The following is a 25,633-nucleotide window of genomic DNA, read 5'->3' as shown; positions in this document are numbered from 1 at the left end:
AGATCATACACTAGGTCACAGAAATATGGCACTCAAATGCAGAAAAGCAGAAATAATAAATGCAACCTTTTCAGATCATAAAGCAATAAAAATATTGATCGGTAAGGGTACATGGAGAGCCAAATAAAAAATTAATTGGAAATTAAATAATATGATACTCCAAAATCAGCTAATTAGAGAAGAAATCATAGAAACAATAATTTCATTGAGGAAAATGACAATGGTGAGACATCCTTTCAAACCTTATGGGATTCAGCCAAAGCAGTACTTAGAGGAAAATTCATATCCATGAGTGCATATATTAACAAATTAGAGAGGGCAGAGATCAAGGAATTGGAAATGCAAATCAAAAAACTTGAGAACAAACAAATTAAAACCCCCAGAAGAAAACCAAACTAGAGATCCTAAAAATTAAGGGAGAAATTAATAAAATAGAAAGTGACAGAACTATTGAGCTAATAAACAAGACTAGAAGCTGGTACTTTGAAAAAAACAGACAAAATAAGACAAAGTACTGGTCAATCTAATTTAAAAAAGGAAAGAAGAAAGGCAAATTAACAGCATCAAGGATGAAAAGGGGGACCTCACACCTCCAATGAAGAGGAAATTAAGGCAATCATTAAAAACTATTTTGCCCAACTATATGGCAATAAATATACCAACCTAGGTGATATGGATGAATATCTACAAAAATATAAAATGCCTAGACTAACAGGAGAAGAAATAGATTTCTTAAATAATCCCATATCAGAAACCGAAATCCAACAGGCCATCAAAGAACTTCCTAAGAAAAAATCCCCAGGGCCTGATGGATTCACCAGTGAATTCTATCAAACATTCAAAGAACAGCTAACTCCAATACTATACAAACTATTTGACATAATAAGCAAAGAGAGAGTTCTACCAAATTCCTTTTATGACACAAACATGGTACTAATTCCAAAGCCAGGCAGGCCAAAAACAGAGAAAGAAAATTATAGATCAATCTCCCTAATGAATATAGATGCAAAAATCTTAAATAGGATACTAGCAAAAAGACTCCAGCAAGTGATCAGAAGAGTCATTCACCACGATCAAGTAGGATTTATACCAGGGATGCAGGGCTGGTTCAATATTAGGAAAACTATCCACATAATTGACCACATCAATAAGCAAACCAACAAAAATCACATGATTATTTCAATAGACGCAGAAAAAGCCTTTGATAAAATACAATACCCATTCGTATTAAAAAAACACTAGAAAGCATAGGAATAGAAGGATCGTTCCTAAAAATAATAAACAGTATATATCTAAAACCATCAACTAATATCATCTGCAATGGGGATAAACTAGATGCATTCCCATTAAGATCAGGAGTGAAACAAGGATGCCCATTATCACCTCTATTATTTGACATAGTACTAGAAACACTAGCAGTAGCAACTAGAGAAGAAAAAGAAATTGAAGACATTAAAATTGGCAATGAGGAGACCAAGTTCTACAACCCTGTGATATTTCTGCCCTTCCTATTATAACATACCAGCTACCAGGCACTCCTTTTTCCAAGCCCTCTAATTAAGCCACACCTATTCTTCAAAACTGGCTCAAATCCTTCTTCCATGGTAAAGGAGTCCCATAGTTCACAAAAATCTTTCCTGCCTAGAGTACTTATTGACTGCATCCCTTATTTGGCACTTAAAATCATAAACCACTGGGAAAAAAGTTTCTAATGGATGAAGCTATTTCTTTAGCAACCCTCTTTATGTAAAGTAAAATAGCAAAGTAGGAAATCAACATCTAGTGTAACATATTGCTTTTTCTCTCTCTTTTGAAAGAGACTCAAAGGTCTGTACTATTTTTCAAAGGAGGCACCTCTATGCCTTTTCACAAAAAAACAAACATGTGAACATGTGCCTATACAGAAGTGGGAGTAGGTAATTAGAAGCTCTTGGGGAAACATAATTCTAGATTTAACAAAAATATAATTAATAAAAATTCATACTTTGAACTCCTTGATGGCTGTTTCTTCCTAATAGAAGTCTTGGTCTTTAAAACATAGATGTAACTATTAGAAAACTTTCTTTAGGAAAAACCATCAGGAGAGTTTAAAGCTGTACCTTTAAGATATGTCTGTTCATACTCTGAATGTCTGTTCATTTTACTGGTAGAACAAATCACTCTGTATTTGCTGTACCAATAAGTCATTGTGTCATGCTTTAAGTATTTAGCAATTCATATTTAAGAGTTTTTGTGTTTATTTAATATGTTTTGTGGTGAAGGAAAATAATATCTTTCTGATACTTGATCTAATTTATAATGTGTATCTTTCTAGAAGAAATAGTTACTTTCAGAGAAACATTAAGCACAAGCTATTACCAATGTTTGTCATAGAGATTTTCCCAAGAATTTTCCTCTGGAGTAGGGGAATAATATGCCAGAGAGAGTGGTGGTCCTAGAGAGCTCAATTCGACCTCAATAGGGAAATAAACCTGGTCTTTGTAAAACCAGAGCTGTTGAAAGAAGGGTACCTCCCTCCGCAACACAAAGCATGCGTCTTTTTATTCTCTAGCATTCTTATTTAACCAATGAGGAAACTGAGTCACAGAGCTATAACATAATTTGTCAAAAGGTTCAGAGACATTACAGAAACAAGATTCAAACTGAGGTCTTCTGATTCTCAAATAAACATTCTAAATTGTGAAATTCAGCAGAGAAGGAAGAGCTATTCATTCGCAATTTCCCTCTCTCTTCTGATGGATATCAAAGAAGGAGGCTTACAGAATCTTTATATGCTCAAAAAAAAAAAAAGGAGAGAAAGTGATAGCAGAAGTTGGTTCTCCTTTTCAGCTAAGTGAGTGTGTGTGTGGGTGCTCTTCCTGTTCAGTGGCAGTTACACCTCCCATAGTCCCATGAGAAACAAGAAAATGATAAAGGGATTGCTTTATTTCCACAAAGTCCAAGTTGATGGGGACCAACAAAGAGCTGCTTTATCATCTCCAGCTCTGCATGCTGACTAAGAAGATGTCTCTCCAAAAGTGGATTTGAATCCAGCAGTTCAAAGAGGCTCCTCTTATTACAATAGTTTCAAAAAATCACAAATCAAAAAAAGCATTTAGAAGATCAGAGAGTGTAGTTAATTCTTGATTTGCAGAAAAACAGAGAAGGAATTAGGACTCTCCACCCCCCCTTAGTTCCTTCTTCTTTGCCTGTCTGATCACCTTATGTCTTGCATTGAGAATCTCCTGGTTTGTTCCTGCAGTCTTCGCTGTTATGATGATCTCTAACTTTCCAGCTCATACTTCTTTAATCTGGTAAATCTGTTAAGGTGGTAAATCTGTTAAGGTTCTCAGCTCCTACAGTCACCTTCAGAAGATAGCTTCAAGACTAGAAAGAGATAAACCTGTCACAGACCAATAGAAACACTGTTCTTGTCACCAGCCTTCCTTAACCAAGAGAAATCCACTATTATTTGGGAGCTAAAGACTTCTCTGGGTATCAGCTTGTCTATGTTTATTCAAGGAGTCATTTTGAGCTTTGGAAGCTCTATTTCATGCTTAATAAATCCTCCCGGTCTTATCTGGTGTATTGAAGCAACTTTCTGATATGACTCTCCATCTGACCTTTGCAGGGACCTGGCTCTTTTATTCCATTTTCATAGTCAGGCACTTTAGTCCTTTCTCCTGTGGAGGCCCTAGAGCTCTCAGATGGTGCTAAACTGCTATGATTTCCTTTGCTGACAACAGGGGTTCCCTCACACTAGTTTCTCTTTCCCTGTTCAAGTCTAAAATCTCTGGTTGACCTACCCTGGTTCTCAGATCATTGGTATAGGGCAATGAAGAGACCATATTCTTTTCTGGCCCAGAGGTTGTTCTTAGGATCAGATTGCTATGTTCCCCACTCCTTACATCCCCAACCATAGAAAATTAGAATCTAGATTCACAGTTAGAAAAATTTTGAACATACAGAAAACAATAAATAGCTCACTGACAATTAACTGTAGAATACTCATTCTATATAAATATAAATTAATTATTACTTTCCCATTCTAAAAATCAGTTTTTTAATCTAGTGGTCACTTCCTTTCATATGCTCTACAATATTTCTGTCACTTACATGAAAAACTTGGATAAAATGTTATTAAATGTTAATAAAATTTAAATAATTTCTGAAATATTACAACAAAATCAGTAGTACACACACAATATATATGTATTATTAAATGTTAATACAATTTAAATAATATCTGAAATATTACAACAGAATCAGTAGTACACACACAATATATATGTATTATTTTAAAATAATATTCATAGTAGATAGAAACATAATGGAAATCATTTTGATGTAGATTAAAATATGATATAATTTTAGCAGTAGGAAAAATTCTCTTAACTGAAGGAAATAGATCATGCAAATAATATTCAATGAAAGTCCATTCCGATGGTTTAAATCAAAGGTGGTACTTCAAGATTATCTTCAAAGTCTGGGTCTTCTTCAGCACAGGGGATAGCCTGTGGTTTAGCTGGGATTCGTTCCAAAGTGTTTTTTTTCTCTTGGACTATATTGGTCACATCAGGGAATGAATACTTGCTGGGATCTACCTCTAGTTTCTCAATTTGATTGCTTCTATAGTAACAACAACAATAACAACAGAAATAAAGATGATTACAAAATCAGAGATTTTCAAAATTACAAGGATGCTTTTAAGGATAATAATATAACTTAAAAGTTTCAAGCATACTCAATTTAATTTAACAATCATATTAAACACACACTGTATAAACATCACTGTTCTAAGTATGGGGGGACACAACAATTTTAAATAACAATTTCTTGCTGTCAAAATAATAACACATGTATATAGTGCTTTAAGATTTACAGAGTATTGTACTCCAAATTATCCCAAGAAATTAGTACAGATATTGTGATGCCCATTGTACAAGTGAAGAAACTGAGGTGAAATTGTTTGTCCTATATTGCCCAGCTAGAATCAGTACCAAAGCATGAGAACCTAGTTCCTCAATGCTAAAGATCAGTGCTCTTCCTACCAGGGAATACTGCCTCATTAGCTCACAGTCAGTTAGGGGGAGTGGCCTCAACTAGGTGCCTCAAACTAGGTTATGAATTGAATCAAGAATATGAGCATGGGGGGCAGCAGATTAAGAGCCAGGTGCAGAGATGGGAGGTTCTGGGTTCAAATCTGGCCTCAGACAGTTCCTAGCTCTGTGACCCTGGACAAGTCACTTAACCCCCATTGTCTAGTCCTTACCACTCTTCTGCCTTAGAACTAATACCACTATTTATTCTAAGAATGAAGGTAGGAGTTTAAAAAAAAAGAATATGAGCATGATAAGAAATGATGAGCAGGATGATTTCAGAAAAAGCTGCAAAGATCTACATGAACTGATGATGAGAACAAAACCAAGAAAACACTGTACACAGTAACTGCAATACTACTGATGATCAGCTGTGAAAGACTCTCACAAATACAAAGATTCAGGACAATTCTGAAGGACTTATAACAAAGAATGCCATCCAGCTCCAGAGAAAGAACTGTTGAAGTCAGAAAACAGATCAAAGCAAACTATTTTTCACTTTATTTTTATTTTGGGGTTTTTGGTTTAATAAGAATATTCATATATGACAAATGAACAATATGGAAATGTGTTTTGTATGATAATACATGTATAACCCAGATCAAATTGATTATCATCTCTGGGATGGGAGAGGGAAAGGAGGGAGGGAGACAATTTAGATCTTATAATTTTGGAAAATGTAACTTAAAAATTGTTATTACATGTAATTTGGAAAATAAAGTTTTTTTAAAAACGAATATGAGCACAGATATCACAACATATCTATTCTATAGCTGGCTATAGTGGAAAGAATACCAGCTCTGTTATTTACTAGCAATATGACCCCAGACAAGACTTGGAATCTCTCTGTTGACAATTCCTCATCTGTGCAATAATGATAATGCTATCTATCATGTTGGCACTAATGGTTTATTGTGATAATTATTGTTATATTATATATGTAAATGTTTTATACACATTAGTATAATATAATTATCTGTTTTTATTAATCATGGGACTGTGATCTCATTGATTGGCCTTCCAATGACACATACTACAGGCCTTTCTAACCCTCCTAATCTGTGACTTCTATCTGTTTTCTTGAAGAGAATGTACCCAAGATGTGAGAGGTCTTCTAAGATTTTTTACAAATGGTGGGTATTAGCACTGTTCTGTAGGGGATCTATCTTTCTTAACTCTTTTGGCTTGATTGCTCCCCCTCCCATTCTGATCATACACTTTTTGAATATCAACCCAAAATGGACATTTCCCATATAGGTCACAATTGGAAACATGCTACAGCTTAAATGCATGCAACTTAAGTTTCTGTATTGGTCTTTGGGTCACCCATGACTTTGCTTATTTGGAGGCTCCGATGTATCAAGATTCACAGATAGAGAGAATCAGTGTGAAAACACTGATTTTTTTTTTAAGTTTTGGCTTGGAGCCACAACTAGACATTATTTAAAAAAAAACAAAACCCCAAAACTAAAACAAATATATTGAACACATTTATAGCCACAGTTTGGCCTCTGATCTATCCAGTTCCCTTGTGGGTTCAACTTACTGTCTATCTGCAATATTTCTTTATATACATATATGCTATGTACTAATATAATAAGTTAGCTATCCAATTTCATGTTAATATTCTGAATTATTTGTGCTTTCCATTAATTTTTAGCCTGTGTGAAATCGATAGGCCCGTCTCTCTCAAGTATTCACATATCTCATTTAGGAGGCTCTAAGAATAAATTATAAATAAGTTCCGTGGTTTGATAGAATCAACATAAAGGGCCAACTCAAGACCATCCATACCAGCTATAAGGAATCTCTCTTCAATTTTGGATTTTGTCCATGATATCCCTCCAAATCAGGAGTAAAATACTTTAGTAAAGCATCTTTTGTAGCATATCAGATATATTAGCATCTTGAAAATATTATTGGTGTATTGATATTGTATCTTATGTGTGCATATATCAGACTCACAGTCCTTACTTTTTGATTATTGTATTTCCAAATCTTCAATCCAAAGGACAAAAGAATTCCTGAACAGGACATTATTTGCCACAGGGTCCTAGCTCCCACCTTGTAAGACCACCTTCCATACCAAGTCACATGCGCCATTAACCTCCTCCTCTTTGATTATGTGATTGTCAATTGAACCAATGTAAAAAACTATGCCATGTCACATGTTCATTAGCTACCTCCTACTTCACATTCCTAAACTCTCCAATAAAAGTTCAGGGACATGTGCAAATCACTCTCTTTGAGAAGTATCACCAGAGTATGCTGGATCCCTCATGTTTTAACTCTATGTCTCTGAGTTTTTATTCATTTGCTTCTCTCTATCTCTATCTCTATAGCCTCTTCATCCATTTTCTCTCAGTCTCCATTCTCCTTCTCAGGTGTCCACCCATGAAGAAATTAAGTAGGAACTGCAGGCAGTTCCAACACCTATTTTTTGCCTCATTCACGTTAATAATAAGAAAATTTTGGAACAAAATGTTTGTTGTTATGTTATGCTAGGAATTTGGTATGAGCCAAATGTATGTATGCATGAGAGGCTATGTTGAACAAAAGCCTTTAAGGCTACATTTTTGCTCTACTGAGATGATATTTTGATTTTGTCATTTAAAAAATTATGTGATACTTTTTTCTCTACTTTTTGGTCAATGGTGTGACTATAAAAATGTAGTCTGCTGTGGAAAAATGTTTGTAAAGAAACCTTATTTGTTCCCTTTTTATATTTTCAGCAAAGATATCCCATCTCCTTTGGCAATTTGCCCTGGCAATTATCTTCCCCTCTAATTTTCAGACTCTCAGAATCTACTGGATCTTTTCTCTGTTCCTATGATTATGCTCAGATATCTCCTCTACTTTAAAAAAATCTTCAATTTATCCTATTATCACCTCAAGTTATTATCCTACATCTCTCTTACTTTTCATAGCAAGACTTCTAGAAAAAAGTCACCTACGTTCCTCTCCTATTTCTTCTCTTCTCTCTTACTTCTCAATCTATTTTAAACTGATTTCTAGCTTCATCCCTCCATAGAAATGACTCCACAAAGTTACCAAAGATCTTTGAACTACCAGATATAATGGCCCATTTTTTAATGTTAATCCTAACTGAACTAACTCCATGTAGAATTTTATAATTTTGATATCTTCTTCCCAGATACTTTTTCTTTTTTTTTTTTTTTGAGTTTTCCTAATACTTCTCTCCTGAGTCTTGACCTACATACCTGGCCTTTTTCAGTTTTCTTTGATGCATCACAATTCATGTTCCTTCCTCTTTGTGTGTTCCCACCTCTTGGGCTCTATACTGGACTCATTATCTCTCTAAATTTCCCTATCTAGTGTTCTAATAAGTTACCATGTATTCAACTATCATCTCTAGGCAAATGATTCTCTGACCTATATATATAACTCTAGTCCATCTCCTGAACTCTCAATTTTATATTTCCAACTATAGATATCTTGAGCTTCAAAGATCCAAAAATGAACTCATTCATCATTTTCCTCCCACTTTCCCATACTTTCTTCCAACATTCCCTATTTTGTTTGAGAGAACTACAATTCTTCTAGCAAACTGCCTTCATAACCTTGGACTCATCTATATATTTGTCTTCTCTCTCTTCCCCATCCCAAACAATCAGTTACTGAGCCTTATAAATATTTCTCCTTCCTCGGTATGGCACAGTGGAAATAAAGTTAGTTTTGGAATCAGAGGAACTTAGTCTGAACCTTGATTTTTAGAAGAAGGAAGTATTGGATCTGTAATTTCACTGGTATATAGGGAAGCTGTGGGGGAAGAAACTCCCTCTACCAATATGGGCCAACATCTTTTTTGCAACTTAGAAAGTTAACTAGAATTCTGAGAGGGGCTACAAAGCCAGTGTACGTCAGAGGCAGGACTTAAACAGAAGTACTCTTGGTTTTGAGATAGTAACTGTCACTGAGCACCTTCACATTTACAAAGCATTTTTATGCACATCATCTCATTTGATCCTCACAACAATTCTGAAAGGTAGATACTAAATTATTATTAGCTCCCTTTTGAAGGCATGGATACTGAAACTCAGGAAAGTGAGATGACTCACCCATGCCCATCCATCAAATACATGGCAGAGCCAGGACATCCAGGCAGTGTGCTTGCTGAGACACTGACGTCGACAGCATCATTTTAGTTAGGGGGGAAGAGTTTGCTTTGTGTGAGGGGATGCAGGGAATGGCTGTCACTTCTGCTTAACTTAAAGCCCACATGATCCCTGTTCACAGACTTCTTCATTGACCACCTAGAGCTGGTACCTTTTTCTCCGTCAGCCTGTCAAGTCCTGAGCCAGCCTAAATTTCTCAGTGGCAGACATCTGTCCATGCCATGTACAAATCATGTTGTCCACAAAGAGCTGATGATAACCTGACTAAAATATCTTGTATGTGGTAAAAAGTGATAACAGCACAACTGAGTAATCAAGCTGCTAAAGAACAGGGTTAAAAAGGCAACAGTACAGTGAAGGATACCTTGAAGTATCTTACTAAGAGTTCTAGAAGCCATAAGTGTAAACTCTGAAGTAATGGAGGCTCTGTCATCTGAAAGCCCAGCTCCTAATGATTCTGATTACCTCTCTTGTTACTTCTCAGACTGGAGGTTGAGACTCCTTCTATGGTGAGTCCTTGGCATTGGTATTCAGCTACAATGACTTGGTTGTCTTGTAATTCACACATGGAGTTGGAATTTAAATTGCTATATTGAACAAAATAACTTGCTTAACTGATTGGGGGGTAGGAGATTACATTTCATCTAAGAAAAAAGACCACACCTGTGGTTTAAACAAACCTCCTCTTTGGAAGCCTTTGCACAAATTCAGCTGTCGCCTTTAATCAAAGATATGCCCAACTCCTTGAGTATGTTATATTAGAGACATAAATATAGCTTACTCAGGTCTTTTCTGGGACTCCAACATTGACATAAACATTTACAAGGTATATGTTGATGGTGGTGGTGGTGATGGGGAATTCCAGGGCTTTAAGTAGTTATATGGACTCTTCTTCTGGGGGCCACTGAAACCAACAACTTTAGAAGCCAATGTTTCCAGAGATTCAGATTTCTAGGACCATTTGCACTGTCTATAAGCAATATCATTTGTTGTTTTTCTTTCCTTAATTACATGATGATTGAACAGTAACATCTTTGCTTGAAATTACAAAGACAAGAATATAAAACTATTAAAGAAGAAATATTACCTTTTATTTTCTTGCAATTTCTTTCTTTCAGGATATTTCATAGGTTTATTTGCTTTTCTATTAACCAGAATTACTTCTCCTACCTAAAACAAGGAAAGAAGAATAATAAGGGCTATGTTATTTCCTGATGCAACTTCCATGATGTATTTTTACATCTGTATGCATTTAAAGATCAAATGTTAGCATATGCAAACAAAATAAGTTAAACAAAAGTTTTATTTTTAATAATCTTTTCTCAACTACATGTAAAAACAATTTTAACGTCCAATTTTTTTAAATTTTGAGTTCTAAACTCTTTCCCTTCTTCTCATTCTTCCCTCCACTCTTCCCTCTCCCTAACACAGTAAGCAATCTGATATAGATTTTACAAGTAAGGTAAAATTTAATAGCTTCTTTGAGACTTGAGCTCTAAGATCATAAGATCCCTAATTATGAGACTGATGACCTGTCACTGAACAAAAAGTGACATAAAAACATCATTGAGAAAAAGAATTTGATCAGTCATGTAAAAAGAAAACTAAATAAATAATAAAGCTGGTCTGACCAAGGCAGAGTATATAGTTGGACCACCACCTTAAGCTATCAATTATCACATTTCTGGAGATAAATTCAAAATCTATATATTCAACCCAAATAACTTCCCTAAGCAACATTCTTACATTTGCAACTATATGCTTATCACTTCAACTTGGTTGTTCCAATGGCACTTCAAACCTAACAACTTCCAACTTATTAGTTTTCCCCAAAACTCACTTTTTCTAATTTACCTATTTTTATTGATGTCATTAAAAATCCTCCTAGTCAAAAAGGTTGATATCAAGTAATCTTTGATTCATCCAATGAACTGCCAAAGCCTGCCCATCCTACTCTAATAATCTCTCAAATCTGTACTTTCTTCTCTACTAACACTGCCAGTACTCTAGCTTGTCATCTTCACTTCCTTTTTGGACTACTTTAATGACCTACAATACATAACTATTTAGTCTACCTAACATCTACCTTTTATCACATTTATCCTCCATAAGGATGCCAAGATAATCTTCTTAACATTTCAATAGCAAGAAAATAATTGAAAACTCTTTCCAATGAGTTGTACCTCTCAGGGTCCTAAAATAGTCTATGTCTATAGCACCTTTGTGGTTTGGACGCCTCTTAATTGAATTGAAGTAATTGAATCTAATTTGGAGTTGAATCCCTATGAACTTTTGTTCAACCATTAGTATCTATAGGATTTAATATAAACTTTCATGACATCCTGCTCCAACCTATTTTTTTTATCTTACTCACAAGATTCCCTTTCATTCCCTCTATATTATGGTCATACTAGATTATGAGTTCTTTTATTTCATCCCACACTCTTACAGCCATACAGATTTTTTCCATCCCTTATACTTGGAATTTATAATTACCTCATTCTTCGCATTTAAATCCTTCTCCTTTTAATGCCCAGATGAGGTACCATCTATTACCCTTTTATGATTTTCAAATAGATGACTAAAGAAGAGATTTAAGATGAGGAGGAAGGTAATATTGATTTACCATCTGCTGCAGAAGGTGGGAGGGGATAGAATCAAGGACTCACAAAGAGGGTTTGGTATTTTTAAGAAGAGGGCATTTTTATTGTCAGAAGCTGGAGGTCAAGAGGAAAGATTTGGAGGTGATTTTTAGAGGTTTTGAGATGAATATGAAGGAGAAATAAAGAACTTTCATCAAGTGTCCTGGACTTTCTCATCAAAGTAAAAGGCAATATCCTTGGTTTACAGAGAGGGAAAAATGCAGGAGGTTTAGAATAGTTTCTGAAGGGAATGAGGCAGGGAGTAAATTAATGAGGAATGTCAAAGATTTCCTGTTTTAAAAGTCAAGTGTGTTCCCCTAAAGGGGAGTCCACACCATAAGGTAAAACTAAATATCTGGATATCATTGTTGATCAAAGGAGGTAAAGAGGATCTCACCAAAAGTTCATAGGGATTCAACTCCAAATTAGATTCAATTACTTCAATTCAATTAAGAGGCGTCCAAACCACAAAGGTGCTATAGACATAGACTATTTTAGGACCCTGAGAGGTACAACTCATTGGAAAGAGTTTTCAATTATTTTCTTGCTATTGAAAGTTCTTGATGTATTTTTGAAAACCCTTACCTTCTGTCTTAGAATAAATACTGTGTATTAGTTCCAAAGCAGAAGAGTGGTAACAGCGGGGCAAAAGGGAAAAAAGGACTTTTCCAGAGTCACACAGTGAGAAGTGTTTGAGATCAAATTTGAACTTAGTACCTCCCATCTCTAGACCTGGTTTTCAATCCACTGAAACATCTACCTGCCCTTCTTAATGTATTTTTGCATGTTATGTGTGACAGAAGAAAGGTTGTGCTGTACTTAATAAACAAGTCATTATTTCAAAAGCTTGTATGGGATCATTGGACTTTTTTTTTTTTAACATAGTAGTGGTTTGGCACATGTGCATATTCCCTGAGATGGCATCTGTCCTATTCTATCAATTAGAATCTTGAACCCTTGGACTATGTTTCCCACAATTCCCCTTTCCCTTTTCTGTAAGTGCTTCCTTATGTTGTTGGTATTTAAATTTGCTGTAATTCCTCCCCTCTCCTCTCTTTTACAGTAAACTGTAACTCCTCCCCTCTCCTCTCTTTTACAGCAGAGCAGGCTGAAATGACCATGTACAATTCCAGTTTAGACTGTGTTCCTGACAATGTCTATATAGTTGAGGCCTGCCAATACCAATACCAATACATGATGCTTTTGTACCAATCTTGTAGCCTATTTCCTGAACTCATTATTTCTGTGCTTTTAATGATGAAGTAACATACTTCTACCCAATATTGTTTCCCCTCTGCTGACTTGCATTCAAATGCTAAGCCTAACTACAAGGCCATTCCACTGTCTTTTTTATTTTTTCTGTTCTTTCTGAATAAGGAATACTCTTCAGTATAGATATTCCAGTCATTAATTATCACATAGTCTTCCTACTTCTTTCCTCCAGAGCCAAGGCCAGATTCACAATATAAACTCCACATTATGAAACAAAGATTAAGGAGGGCTTTGACAGGTCTCTAAATTCTAAAAATCATTACTACAATAAAAACAACCAAGTACTACTTACCTGAAAATCATGTTTTTTATATACAAATCTCCTGCTTGTAATTTCTGCAGCTTTCCATTAACATAAAGGAAAAAAACTTTTACTTTTACATAATTATTCTATCATTATTATAATCCATATTGACATTGTTTTGTTTGGTCCCAAAGGCAGAACTAGGAAGGATAGATGGAAATTTGCAGAAAGACAGATTTCTGCCTTACTATAAGAAAAATGCTAAGAATTAGAACTGTTCAAAAATAGAATAGTCTGCCTCAGAAAACAGCATCTTCTCCATTGCTGGGCATCTTCAAGAGGAACAACCAGTTGTTGGGGATATTGTAGAGAAGATAACAATTCTTTAGGCATGGTTTGGAGTAAATCATCTCTTGTTCCCTTTTAACTCAGATTCTTTGATTCTATGAGGTACCAAGTTTTTCTGGGACAGGTTAAAACTGTTTCACATTGCAAATATATTAACAAGAAAGTGAAGTGTGTGCATAATTACTATCTTAAAAAACCCTTTTCCAACACTATTATTTTGCTGCATAATAAGTAAGGACAAAGATTTTCTGTTTTTAAAGAAATGCAAATAGCATAACAAATTTAGAACTTTTCTTCACAGAAAATTTGCTGTCTCCAGAATCTAAGCTTATTTTTTTTTATTCTAAAAGATGTTTCTATCTGATCTAATCACAAAAGCTCTTTGCAGGTTAAAAGAATTTCAGGCTTGCCTTTTGGAATTAAAAACCAGAAAAATAAAGAACCAACACTCAGGGGAGTCTTGGATTTCCACAATTCATAATAATAGCAAAACAATATATTAGTGCTATTTTTGACTACCACTTCTTTCTTTTTCTCTCATGTCAAAATCAGTTACCAAGTCCTGATGATTTTATCTCTTTAATACCTACTGATTCTGTCCCTTCTTCCCACTCCCCACTACCTTAGTAGAGTCTCTCATTAGCACTCACCTCCATAATTGCGAGTTTCCTAACAAGTTCTTCTGCTTCCAATTTTGTTCCTTCAATCCATATTCTTGCTAAACTATTCATCATAATGCAAAGATCTAGTCAAGTCACTCCTCAGCTCAAAAATCTTCAGTGACTCATTACTGAATACTGAGTAAAGTTTGTCTTCATTTTTCTGATATTCAAGGCTCTTTATGACCTTTCCCCAGTCTTATGTCTTACTGCTCCTCAATGTGAGCCCTACTACTCCTGCCAAATGAGACACAACTCTATTCTTAATCTTGTGCTTTCTCATTCCTGTGCCTATATTTCCTATGCCTGAGATTATCTAAGTGTTCTCCTTTGCAATAACTGATTAATATCTATCCTTTAAAACTCACCTCAAGGGACTATTTAATCCACAAACTTTTCAGGATCTTCTAGTCAGTTTTCCTCTAACCTTACTAAAACAAGGTTTTATACCTTTTTAAAGTATTTATTGATTATTATTTTTTATCATTATATAAAACCTTATCTTCCCACAAGCCGAAACTAGGAAGAATCTATTAACATGTTCTATTAACAGATTTTACTTATGAAAAGAAAATTTCCCAACTCATGTAGAAGGAAGGGGAAGGAGTCCACAAGTGTGAAGCACTGTATATGTTGTCCAATTTTTTTTTCCAATACATACATTGATTTTGCTAGGTTTTTTGCTATTCCTCTTTTTCAAAAAGAAATTCTTTTTATATATGATGGCTCTCTAAGAAGGAAGGATTTCTAATGTAAGAGGGGATTTTAACAATGTAAAAGATATCAATGAAAATTATATTTAAAATTTATTTTATCCCATTTGCCAATAGGCATTGTCTGCTTTTATTTACCTAGCACATAGTAGGTTTTCTTTGGTCCAAATTTGTTATTTCAATGATTATGGGATTTAATTGATTATGAGAAGCTTCCCAATGAAGAACTGCTTCTACCAATACATATCAAAAATGCTCTGTGACTTATCATCTTAAGGAGCTTTCTGGGTCACCAAGAGTCCTAGTGAATCACCCAGAGGCAGAGCCATGATGTATCTGTCAGGACCTGAACCCAGTTCATCCTGACTTCATAGATTGGAATATTTAAGAAAAAAGGAGGAAAATAAGAATTCTAGACCTGGGGCCGGGGGGGGGGGGGGCAGGTTATTACACACATATAATGTCCATATAATGATTATAATAAATTAAAAATTAAAATATTTAAATAATTAAAAATTAAAATCATTTAAATATTTAAATGAAAAACAAGTAATTTAATATGACTACTGATTTTGTCAAAGAGACACAGAAAATTAAAAAAAAAAAGGATGACCATAAAACACAAAGCTACACTATGGAGGTCTTTGGAGGTTGGGTTAAAGGGTTTGGACTTTGTTCATCAGTGAGAGGGATTAGCATCCTATTTTCCCATTTTTATGTTATCATATCAAACCAAGCATGTATAAAATTATAATAATATATTAAATGTTATAAATATGTATATATTATATATTTTATAATATAAAAATATAACATTTTATATTACATATACTATAATGATATCTTTAAATATACTTAAATACTATAAATAATCATTTAATGTATGTCTCAAGTTTTTGATTTGAAGAATCTGCTTGTCTTTTTTATTGACTGCTCTAAAGATACATGCCCTGCAGTGTTTTTAAAGCAATATAATTTTGCAATATTATAACCAAATTCCACCATAATATCTCAAAATTATATTCTAATGTTACTCAACATCCTCCAGAAATGACAGGAGTTAACACTGAAATTCCAAAAATATTAACTGCCCTGGGCATCAGTCTTGCTAATATTGCAATGTTGCTTATGCTATATGTATAAAAGTTTTCTTGGATAACTCTTTTAATTTTTTTAAATAATGCCAAATGACCACAGAACTAATTAATGCCATTAGGCAGAGTATTCCAAAGCTCATTTAACTCCAATTTTTTATGCCACATAGCTTCCAATAGGCTCTCCAGAATTTCTATTTTCAGAATTGTCAATATCTAAATTGGTTTGATACCAAGAAACTGTGACCTATATCAGCTGGTTTGCAGATTCATAAATCAGTCATTTGGTTGAAAGCTCACAGCATTTAAGCTGTGGTCTTAAAATAAATTATTTTTTAATGATCCTTATATCAATGTAATCCATTTATTACTTAAAATTTTCTGGTGTTGATATTTATCATTAAGCATCTGTAGAACTGACATTAAATATTTAAACATTTGGATTTTTAGAAAGAACATCAGATTTAATGATATTGAGCTTTTCTCCTTCACTCAGAGTAGGTAATAAAACATATTTTGCCTATCTATAAGGGAAAATGTCCTAAAAAATAGAACTATAGAAAAATGAAATTTCTTGAGTGAAGATAGTAGATTCCTTCTTTCATGATGACCTATTTGAAGTAGTATAGAAAGGAATTGTATTCAGACACTGAATTACTTGAGTCACAGGTCCTTGTTTAACTGTGGTAAAGCAAGAAGGGCCTAGATTGTCAATATTCTTAACTACCAAACTAAGGACATTCTATTTGATCCTGGGAGAAACAGCAAGCCACTGGAATTTATTTGGAAGGGGAATAACATGATCAGGACTAGGAAAGTCACTTCAGTAGTTATATGAAGAGGGGATTCAAATGGAGAGACAGTGGAGGCAGGTAAGATAATTAGATCATCGTAATAATTCAGACAACGGGTGATAAGGTCCTCAACCAGGGTAAGAGTTACATAAATGGGGAGAAAAGGACATTTAAGGAGATGTGAAAATGGAAAAGAAAAGATTTGGCAAATGATTAGATATTTGGAGTCAGAGACAGTAAGAAGTAATGAACTTGGGAAACAAGCAAAAACTGAATGACAGTGGGGCTTCTTTTTCATATAGAGGTTAGATTAGATAGTCACTGAGATCTCTTCCATCTCTCAAAATCCACACTTCTATGAGATTGGAAGAATGATGGTGATTTCAACAGGTATAACGAGGTTTGGGAAAGGGATAGAATTGAAATGAAAGATTTTAAGTCCTAGTTTGGGCATGTTAAGTTTGAGATGACTTTGGGATTTCCAGTTTCAAATGTCAAAAGCAAAGTTATAGGATTTACAGTTAGGAGAGTGGTTGAGGCTAGATATAGAGATCTAGGAATCATCTGTGTAGAAATGATAACTGAACTACCTATGCAGGGGATAGTAAAGAGAGAGAAGAGGATCCAGATTTTGGGAGGCAGGGGAAGATATTAAAAAATTTTGTCTGCTTCTCAGATATCCAGTTATAAGGAGTAGGAGAAAAAATTAGTAAAAGATGAAATTGCTGGCATTTTATTTAAAAATTATGCATACATATATACATGATTTTTTAAAAGCAGAACAAAACACTTAGAATCAACTGAATTCTTTGAAGTTGTATCATACTTGAGAAGATCGATCATATCTGAAAGTTCATCACAAAAGATCATAAAATATTATAGCATAAAAGTGGAAAATATTATTAAAAGGATTTCTTCCTCACTCCCACAAAAGTATTTTTCCAGTTAGTCTAAAAGGACAAAAATAGTCTTTCCCAAATTAAGCAAGTACTTAAATTATGTTTGGTTGCTTATTTTCATTAGCTTTCCAATATCTAAATTGATTTATAAAAAATTTAAATGTAGATCACCACCAGAAATGTCTACATTCCTGTTTCTTCTTGGAACTTTGGAATGGTAGAAAGAACACTGGTGCTCAAGTCAAGTCTTGGGTTGTGCTGATAACTGGCTATGAAGCAAATCAAATAATAATTCTGGGCTTCCGTTTCCTCATTTGTACAGTTAGAGGAGTAGACCATAAGATTTCTAGACCTTTTGTTTTTCCCACAAGTCTCTAGTCCCATATTGTTTTACTCATAAAAGGTTGATATTTGGAAGAGAACATCAAGATAATACATCATTCACTCCTGTGTTTGTCCTTGTCCCTGTTAGAACATATCGCTGTCTACAACCATCCTTTCACCTGTCTTGGTATATATGATGAAATTCAGAGGATTCCTAAGAACTAACAAATGGAATGTACTCAAAGATGGCTTTCCCTGCCTAGGTTTTACCTATGGATAAACAGGGATTGAAGTTAACTGTATCAAGATGATCTTAAGCAGTAACAGCTGGCCTAGTTTTCTTGGCCAGTCCTGAATCCTAGTAGTGCAATGACCTGTGCTAGCAATTTGTTCCATTCAGGTCAGGATGCCTGTGAGAGCCAATTTATCCAAGCCAACTCCTATAATCAAACAACCTGTCATTTATCCAAATATCTCCTATTGAATTGAGACTTTAATAGTTTCTTCCTCTCCTGAAAAAATTGGAGCACTGGCAGAGTTTCTGGAGGAAAAAAATCACAAGTGGTTATCTCAGAATCAACACACTAGGAAAAAAAGAGAAGGCAGATTAATGACTTCAGTGTCAGAATAGCCTAAACCAGTGATGGCGAACATTTTAGAGACCCAGTGCTGTGACCCTTCCCCCAATCACATGCTGGGTACACCTGCCCCTTCCCTTATCCCACACAGGGAATGGAGGAAGCACTCCCATTGGGCTGCTGGGAGGAGGGGTGGGTGAAGTGAGGAATGTCCTCAGTAAGTACAGAGAGGGGGAGGAGAGTAGCCCAAGCACTCTGTTCCCTTTCAGCTCTGCCACCTGTGAGCCACCTTCCCTTACCCTCTAGGCCCTCTCATTGGGCTGCTGAGCAGAGAAGTGGGTGATGTGAAAAAATGTGAACAGGCATGGTGGAGAGGGAGAGGGAGAGGGAGTAGTTCTACCTAGTCCCTTTGCCTTTCTAGAAACAAACTCTGGGGGTTTGAGGTGGGGAGGGCAGCCACATTCCCACAGAGAATGCTATGCATGTTATCTTTGGCACCCATGCCATAGGTTCTTCAATTTAATATTGTAAACCTATAAAGACAATTGAGAACTCAAAAGAAAAATTCTTTCACCCCTTCAATTTCCCACCTGCCCCACTTCCCTATCTCTTTTCTCTTGGATAAATGGGGGAAAAGTTAGAGAAAAAGTTGTAGGACTTAACATGAAAGGGAAGTATAGTGGTAGTCTCTCGGTGACCAAGAATGACTCTTGTCTTTGTGCATTATCATCTATTGATGTACCCTCATGTGGCTTTGAAGTCCAAAGGCTGAGGCGCAGAGTCTGTGGCACATGGGGCATGGGACGCCAGTTGTTACGGGAGGTGCGGTTGTGGCCTGGTGTCGGCGTTCACACACAGCGGCAAGACCTTGACACTGCTCATCTTCAAAGGTGGTGGCGGCATGGTTAATGTGGGTTCACCAGCTGCTTCTGTCAGAGGCAGCGAGTTCTAGTTGCTTTGGTGTAATGCCAGCCCACTTCAAGTTTGACTTTAGCTGATCCTTGAATCTTTTCTTTGTTCGGCCTTGTTTCCTGAGTCCAGCTGACAGTTCACCATAGAATATCTGTCTTGGTATTCGCTGTGGGTCCATGAGGATGACGTGTCCAGACCATCGTAGCTGGGTATTGAGGACCATGACTTCAATGCTGGTGGAGTTGGCTCTGTCGAGGACTTCCTGACTGGTGATTCGGTCCTGCCATCGGATCCTCATGATTGACGAGAGGGAGTGTTGGTGGAATTGCTCCAATTGCTTCATGTGCTTCCGGTACAGTGTCCATGTCTCACAACCATACAGGAGCAAGCTGAGGACCACTGCATTATACACTTTGAGCTTCGTCGCAGTGCTTACACCTCTGTGTTGGAGGACTTTGGAGCGCAGCCACCCGAGTGTCTGGCTGGCCTTTTGGATCCTGGCATTGATCTCATAGTCTAGGGACTCGTCATTGGCGATGGTGCTGCCCAGGTACTTGAAAGTGTTGACGTTAGAAAGCTGCATGCCGTCGATTGTAATGCACAGCTGGTTCGTTGGCCTCCCTGGTGCAGGTTGGAACAGCACCTCTGTTTGCTGAGGCTGATAGTCAGGCCAAACAGTTTTGTTGCAGTAGAGAACCTGTCCACAATGGTTTGGAGATGATTTTCTTGGTGGGCCATGAGAGCACAGTCATCTGCGAAGAGAGCTTCCAGGATGAGTCTCTCTGTTGTCTTTGTTTTTGCAGTCAGGCGGCGAAGGTCAAATCGTGAGCCATCCAGTCAGTATTTGATGTAGATGCCCAGGTCTAGATCCATCACAGCATGTTGTAATACTTGGGTGAAAAATAGGTTGAATAGTACCGGAGCAAGGACACAGCCTTGTTTCACGCCATTGGAGATGTTGAAGTCTCTCCACCAGATAGGACTTCCCCTGTCATGTCAACATGAAAGAGCTGGATCAGTTTGATGAATTTTGCTGGGCAACCGAGCTTCCTGAGAATCACCCACAATGCATCCCTGTTCACTGTGTCGAATGCCTTTGTCAGGTCTATGATGACAATGTAGAGACTTAGGTTCTGCTCAAGGCATTTTTCCTGCATTTGCCTCACCATGAAGACCATGTCGATGGTGCTGCGATCTGGTCGGAAGCCACATTGTGATTCAGGCAGGTTCTGCTCTGAAACAGATGATAGGAGTCTGTTGAGTATAACATGGGCAAGGATCTTTCCAGCAGTGGAGAGTAGTGAGATGCCTCTGTAGTTGTCACAGGCTGCTCATGAGCCTTTGTTCTTGTATAGGGCTACGATGGAGGCATCTCTGAGTTCCGGGGGCATGTCTTCCTCTTCCCATATGCTGGTCAGCACTATGTGGAATGCCTGGAGAGCCTTTCCATTTAAGGCCTTGTACACCTCGGTTGGGATCCCATCTTTACCGGGTGCCTTGCCTGCACTCATTTGTTTAATGGCTTTTTGGACTTCCTCTATTGAAGGAGGGACATCAAATTGTTCAATGGTGTGGTTTTGGGGGATCTGGTCAAGGGCACTTTGGTCGACTGAAGAGGGTCAGTTGAGAAGCTGACTGAAGTGTTCTTTCCACCTGTTGCTTTTTTTTACCTTTTTTATCTTTTATGAGAGTGTCACCATCAGAGGATAGCAAGGGAGTGGTAGTGGGTTTTGATGGCCCATAGACAGTCTTGAGGGCACTGAAAAATTGTTTGTAGTTTTCATATCAGCAAACCGCTGGATTTCTTCTGCCTTTTTTTCCCCACCATCTGTCTTGCATCTTCCTGATCTCACACTGCGCCGTGGCTTGGAGAGACTTGAATCTGTCCTTTTTAGGTGCAGAGTTTGGGTTATTTTGCCACTCCATAAGGAATTTGTTCTTTTTGCTCAATAGGTCTTCAATAGCAGTGTTGTTCTCGTCAAACCAGTCCTGGTGGTTGCGTTGTTTGGAGCCTAGGACTGCCTTTGATGTTTCCTTCACTGTGTCTCTGAACTGGTTCCATTTCTCGGTTTAGCTTCCAGTGAGTGGTCCCTTGGCAGACAGCTTGTCATCCAGGCAGGACTGGAATGTTTGCAAATAAGATGGATCTCTAAGATGACTCACGTTGTAAAATGTGCAAACTGTCTGGGTGCGTTTTGGATGGCGAGGTGCAATGCGCATTTGAAGAGTCGCTCTAACCAATCAGTGGTCTGTCCAGCATTCAGCTCCTCTCATGGCTCTGGTGATCTTTACATCCTGGATGTCTCGCCGGCATACAATGATGTAGTCAAAGAGATGTCACTGTTTTGATCGTGGGTGCATCCACATTGTTTTATATTTGTTCACCATTCTAAACACAGTGTTCGTGATGGTGAGTTTGAACTCTGAGCATTTGTTGAGTAGCAGTAGGCCGTTGTTGTTCATTTTGCCCACGCTATGTTTGCCGAGCACTCCTTTCCATCTTTCATGGTCCTGGCCAACACGGGCGTTGAAGTCTCCCAGTAGTATCACCTTGTCATTTGTGGGCACTGAGTGTAGGACGGCATTCAGGTCAGAGTGGAACTGCTTGATGGTCTCCTCTGTGCTGGTCAGTGTTGGGGCATATGCACTGATGGTTTTTGATAGCCAGGCCAACACCGTGGATTCTGTCTTCATTTGAGGCTCTACCTTTCCAGAAGAAGGTGTATCCAGTGGTGGGTTCGCTGAGTGATCCCTCTTCTGGTAAGCATGTTTTGCTTAAGGCTGCGATGTCGATGTTATATTGTGCCAGTTCTTTACCAATTAGAGCTGTTCTTTTCTCAGGTCTTGGGGTGTTCTCTCTATCAAATAATGTTCTGATGTTCCATGCTCCTAGTAGGAGTTTCTTTGTATTTTGTTTCTTTTGATTTCGACCGCTTAAAGGGATGACCCGCCAGCCGCGGTGTGCTGACCGGGTGTTTGTAGGGCAGGCAATGTTTGGGACACCTTTTCTAGTCCCCTCCCTTGATTAGGGTGAGCAGTGCTGTCCTAGAGAGGGCTGCTCAGTCGCCCAGGATGCTGCCGAACGCCCCTGCTGCCCTACAGGGCCGAGCAACCACTGGTCCGTGGGCCGCCTACGTGCAGGATCGTGACTACAACTGCCAGTGGTCACCTCCACCTGTTGTGTTGCCACTCCCCCATCGCCGCAGGTCTTGAAGAGGGTGGTCGGGGTTAGGATAGATGAGTGTGCACAAAGATACTTATGCGTGAAAGAGATTTAAGTGGAAAAGTCGATGCACAGAGACAGTCCCACTCTCTCGGCGTTGGAAGCCTGGGTCCAGTGGCATGAAAAATTGTTACGTCTGGAGACTTCCTCAGCTGCATTGGATGGCCGTGTTGTCTTTTGTGCTCCAACACGCCCTGAGCACTCCACAGTGCTTTGCTGCATCGCCATCTCAGCCATTGAACCTTCTTACTAGTTTCTTCCGCCTATTTTGCCGAAGCAGTCTTCACATGCTGGGTGAGCAAAGCTCTGGTTCACCAGGGGTTGATGACCCAATGGCTACCCTCACAAGGGTTAGCTGGCCTGTCGAAGCCATTGCCCAGGGTGTGGCCGCTGCCGCATGCTAGCAGCTACTGGGAGCCACAAGTGAGAGCTGGGTGTCAGGTGGGGGTCAGAGGCTGGAGTGCTGCCCTAGGAGGGCATGACAAGCCCTCCATTCCAGATATACTACCCCTCCCTGAGCACCCCATACACCCCGAAAGGGAAGTAGTCACTAATAAAACTATAGAAGAAAAGGGAGAGTTTCAGGAATAAACTTGACAAATTTTTAAAATTATAACGGGAGTCCTATTTGAGAAGAATTGCTATGTTTTTTTTTTCCCCCCAGTGGGTGTTGTAGGATATTTTTTTTTACCTAGAGTGAGCAGTCAGAGAAGAAAACAAAAGGAGTTTTTGCTCCCAAAATATGTTGCATTAAAGAAAAACTAAAATTATAAATCAAGATAAAAATGTCTTTCCTTACACTAAAAGAATCAAGGAATCAGGCATAATCTCTTAAAATATGAACCCAGAATCATGTATGATATTTGCATTGAGTTATATACTACCTGCACGAGGTTGAGATCAGACCAAATACTCTTCACACATGATCCTTGGCAGAGTCCCTATTGAAATTACAAGACCCACCAAAGAAGTGACTTCTTTAACTGTAATAGGAATCCTGACTAATGATGCATAAACTACTGGTATGGATAACTGTATCCCTGGGTCTAGTGATATTTGAAGGTTAGAGGAAGCATAAAGAATGGCTACCCACCTTGGGACTCCTAATTCTTTGTGTCCTCAAATAAAATCCAAGCAAGCAGAACTCCCCATAAATACATGTACTCAATCCCATACTATTTTGTATTATTGCAATTAATTCCTATTTCAGTTATCTTTCCAAATAAATTATAAGTATTTGAAGAGATGGTATAGTATGTTATGTCTCCATCCCCAGAGCATGTAGCTTACTTCTGAATGCACAGTAGTATAAAAGTGAACAACTCCTTAAGCATCATTCCTGAAATTTAAAAGGAAATGGAAATCTAAATGCATTTGCCTTACAACCTTGGATGATAAGATGTGTAGATATTATCAGCATTTAGTAGGTGAAGAAACTCAGAAACAAGCTTAGCACAGGCCTTCTGACTCTAAGAGGAGTGTTCCAAAACCACATAATACTTTATCAGGGACTCAACAACAATATTAAAAACAAACTAACAACTTGTTTATTATAGAAGAAAGGACAATGTCAAAACTCAAAGAAAATTGCAAAAGGTGTGCAACATCTATTGCTGTGTGAACCACAGAGTTATTGACTCTGTATTTCATCTTCTTCCATTGGTAAGTTCCTCCTTGATTTTTTTTTTCATTCTTTGGAATTCACCAATGTGCCTGCCCCTGAGTATCTTCCCCCTCTCCTTTTTTTGTTGTCTTCTCCCATTAAAATGTAAGCACTTTGAGGGCTGAGACTACCTTCCTTTTTGCTTGTTTTTGTATCCCTCATGCTTAGCATAGTCCCTGGCACATAGTAAGCATTTAATAATTGCTTGCTACTTATTAGCATAGCTCTTACACATGAAAATACCTAGAAATCATCTAGTTCAACCATCTCATTTTATGAATGATAAAATGGGGATGCTGGGACATTCATGTTTTATTCATGAAAGATACCGTGAACTTTGCCTCTCTTCAATCACTATAATTTTGCTGAGTGCAGGTTAAATTAGATCACATATCCATAGGTAATTCTGATTCAGAATATGTATATAGATGGCAACTTTCTTAATCACAATCTCACCAAACCAAACTCTTCATTGTTCCCCATTCCTGGCATGCTCTTTTCCATCTTTGTGCCTTTGTTCACAAAATCATCTCTCCTAGAAAAAAGTCATTGCTCCTAGAAAAAGCTTACCACCACCTACTATAGTTACTCTCTTTTTTCAGAAAATAAGTCAGAAAAGAACTCATCAGTGAATCTTCTAGTAGAAAGTGATCTCTCCCAAGTAAAATTTATTATAATACTTTTACTATATTTTTTCTTTGCATTCATTATATCCCCTATTATATCCTAGCTATCTGTGCATATGTCTTACTCCCAGTAGAAGAGACTTGAAGACAGAGCCTGAGTCTTATTCATCTTTCTACCACTAGGCCTATAAAAATGACTTGTAAATTATACAAAACAGAATGTTTGTAGAATTGTACTGGTCAAGGTCACACAGCATATTAGTGAAAGAGCCAAGGCTAAAACTCAGGTCTCCTTAAACTCCATCTTAATTTCATTATTTAAAAAGAAAATCCACTTGTACACTGTGCATACCTATATCATTTGTTAATATGGTATCAGCTCCTCTATGGAACACCTCCATCTTGAACTCCATGTATAGCCCTTAAAT

The 25,633-nt window shown here is 37.3% G+C and overlaps 1 protein-coding gene across 5 annotated transcripts in view; it reads right to left on the bottom strand.

Moving 5' to 3' along the window:
- Window positions 1-2,517: 2,517 nt before the first annotated feature.
- Window positions 2,518-25,633, bottom strand: part of DNAAF11 (dynein axonemal assembly factor 11) — a 103,026-nt gene continuing 79,910 nt past the window's right edge. For all 5 annotated transcript variants that reach the window (XM_007488351.3, XM_016431901.2, XM_056823073.1 and 2 more), the window contains 2 exons: window positions 10,302-10,384; window positions 2,518-4,608 (listed from right to left, as the gene is read on the bottom strand). In XM_007488351.3, coding sequence (XP_007488413.1) covers window positions 4,428-4,608; window positions 10,302-10,384 — 264 coding nt within the window. In that variant the 3' untranslated portion in view covers window positions 2,518-4,427. The remainder of the gene's footprint in view (window positions 4,609-10,301; window positions 10,385-25,633) is intronic.

The sequence above is a fragment of the Monodelphis domestica genome, chromosome 3, assembly GCF_027887165.1.
Source record: "Monodelphis domestica isolate mMonDom1 chromosome 3, mMonDom1.pri, whole genome shotgun sequence".
Taxonomy (NCBI): Eukaryota; Metazoa; Chordata; class Mammalia; order Didelphimorphia; family Didelphidae; genus Monodelphis; species Monodelphis domestica.
The sequence above is the reverse complement of the archived record's forward strand: the minus strand, read 5'-3'. Positions and strand labels throughout refer to the sequence as shown.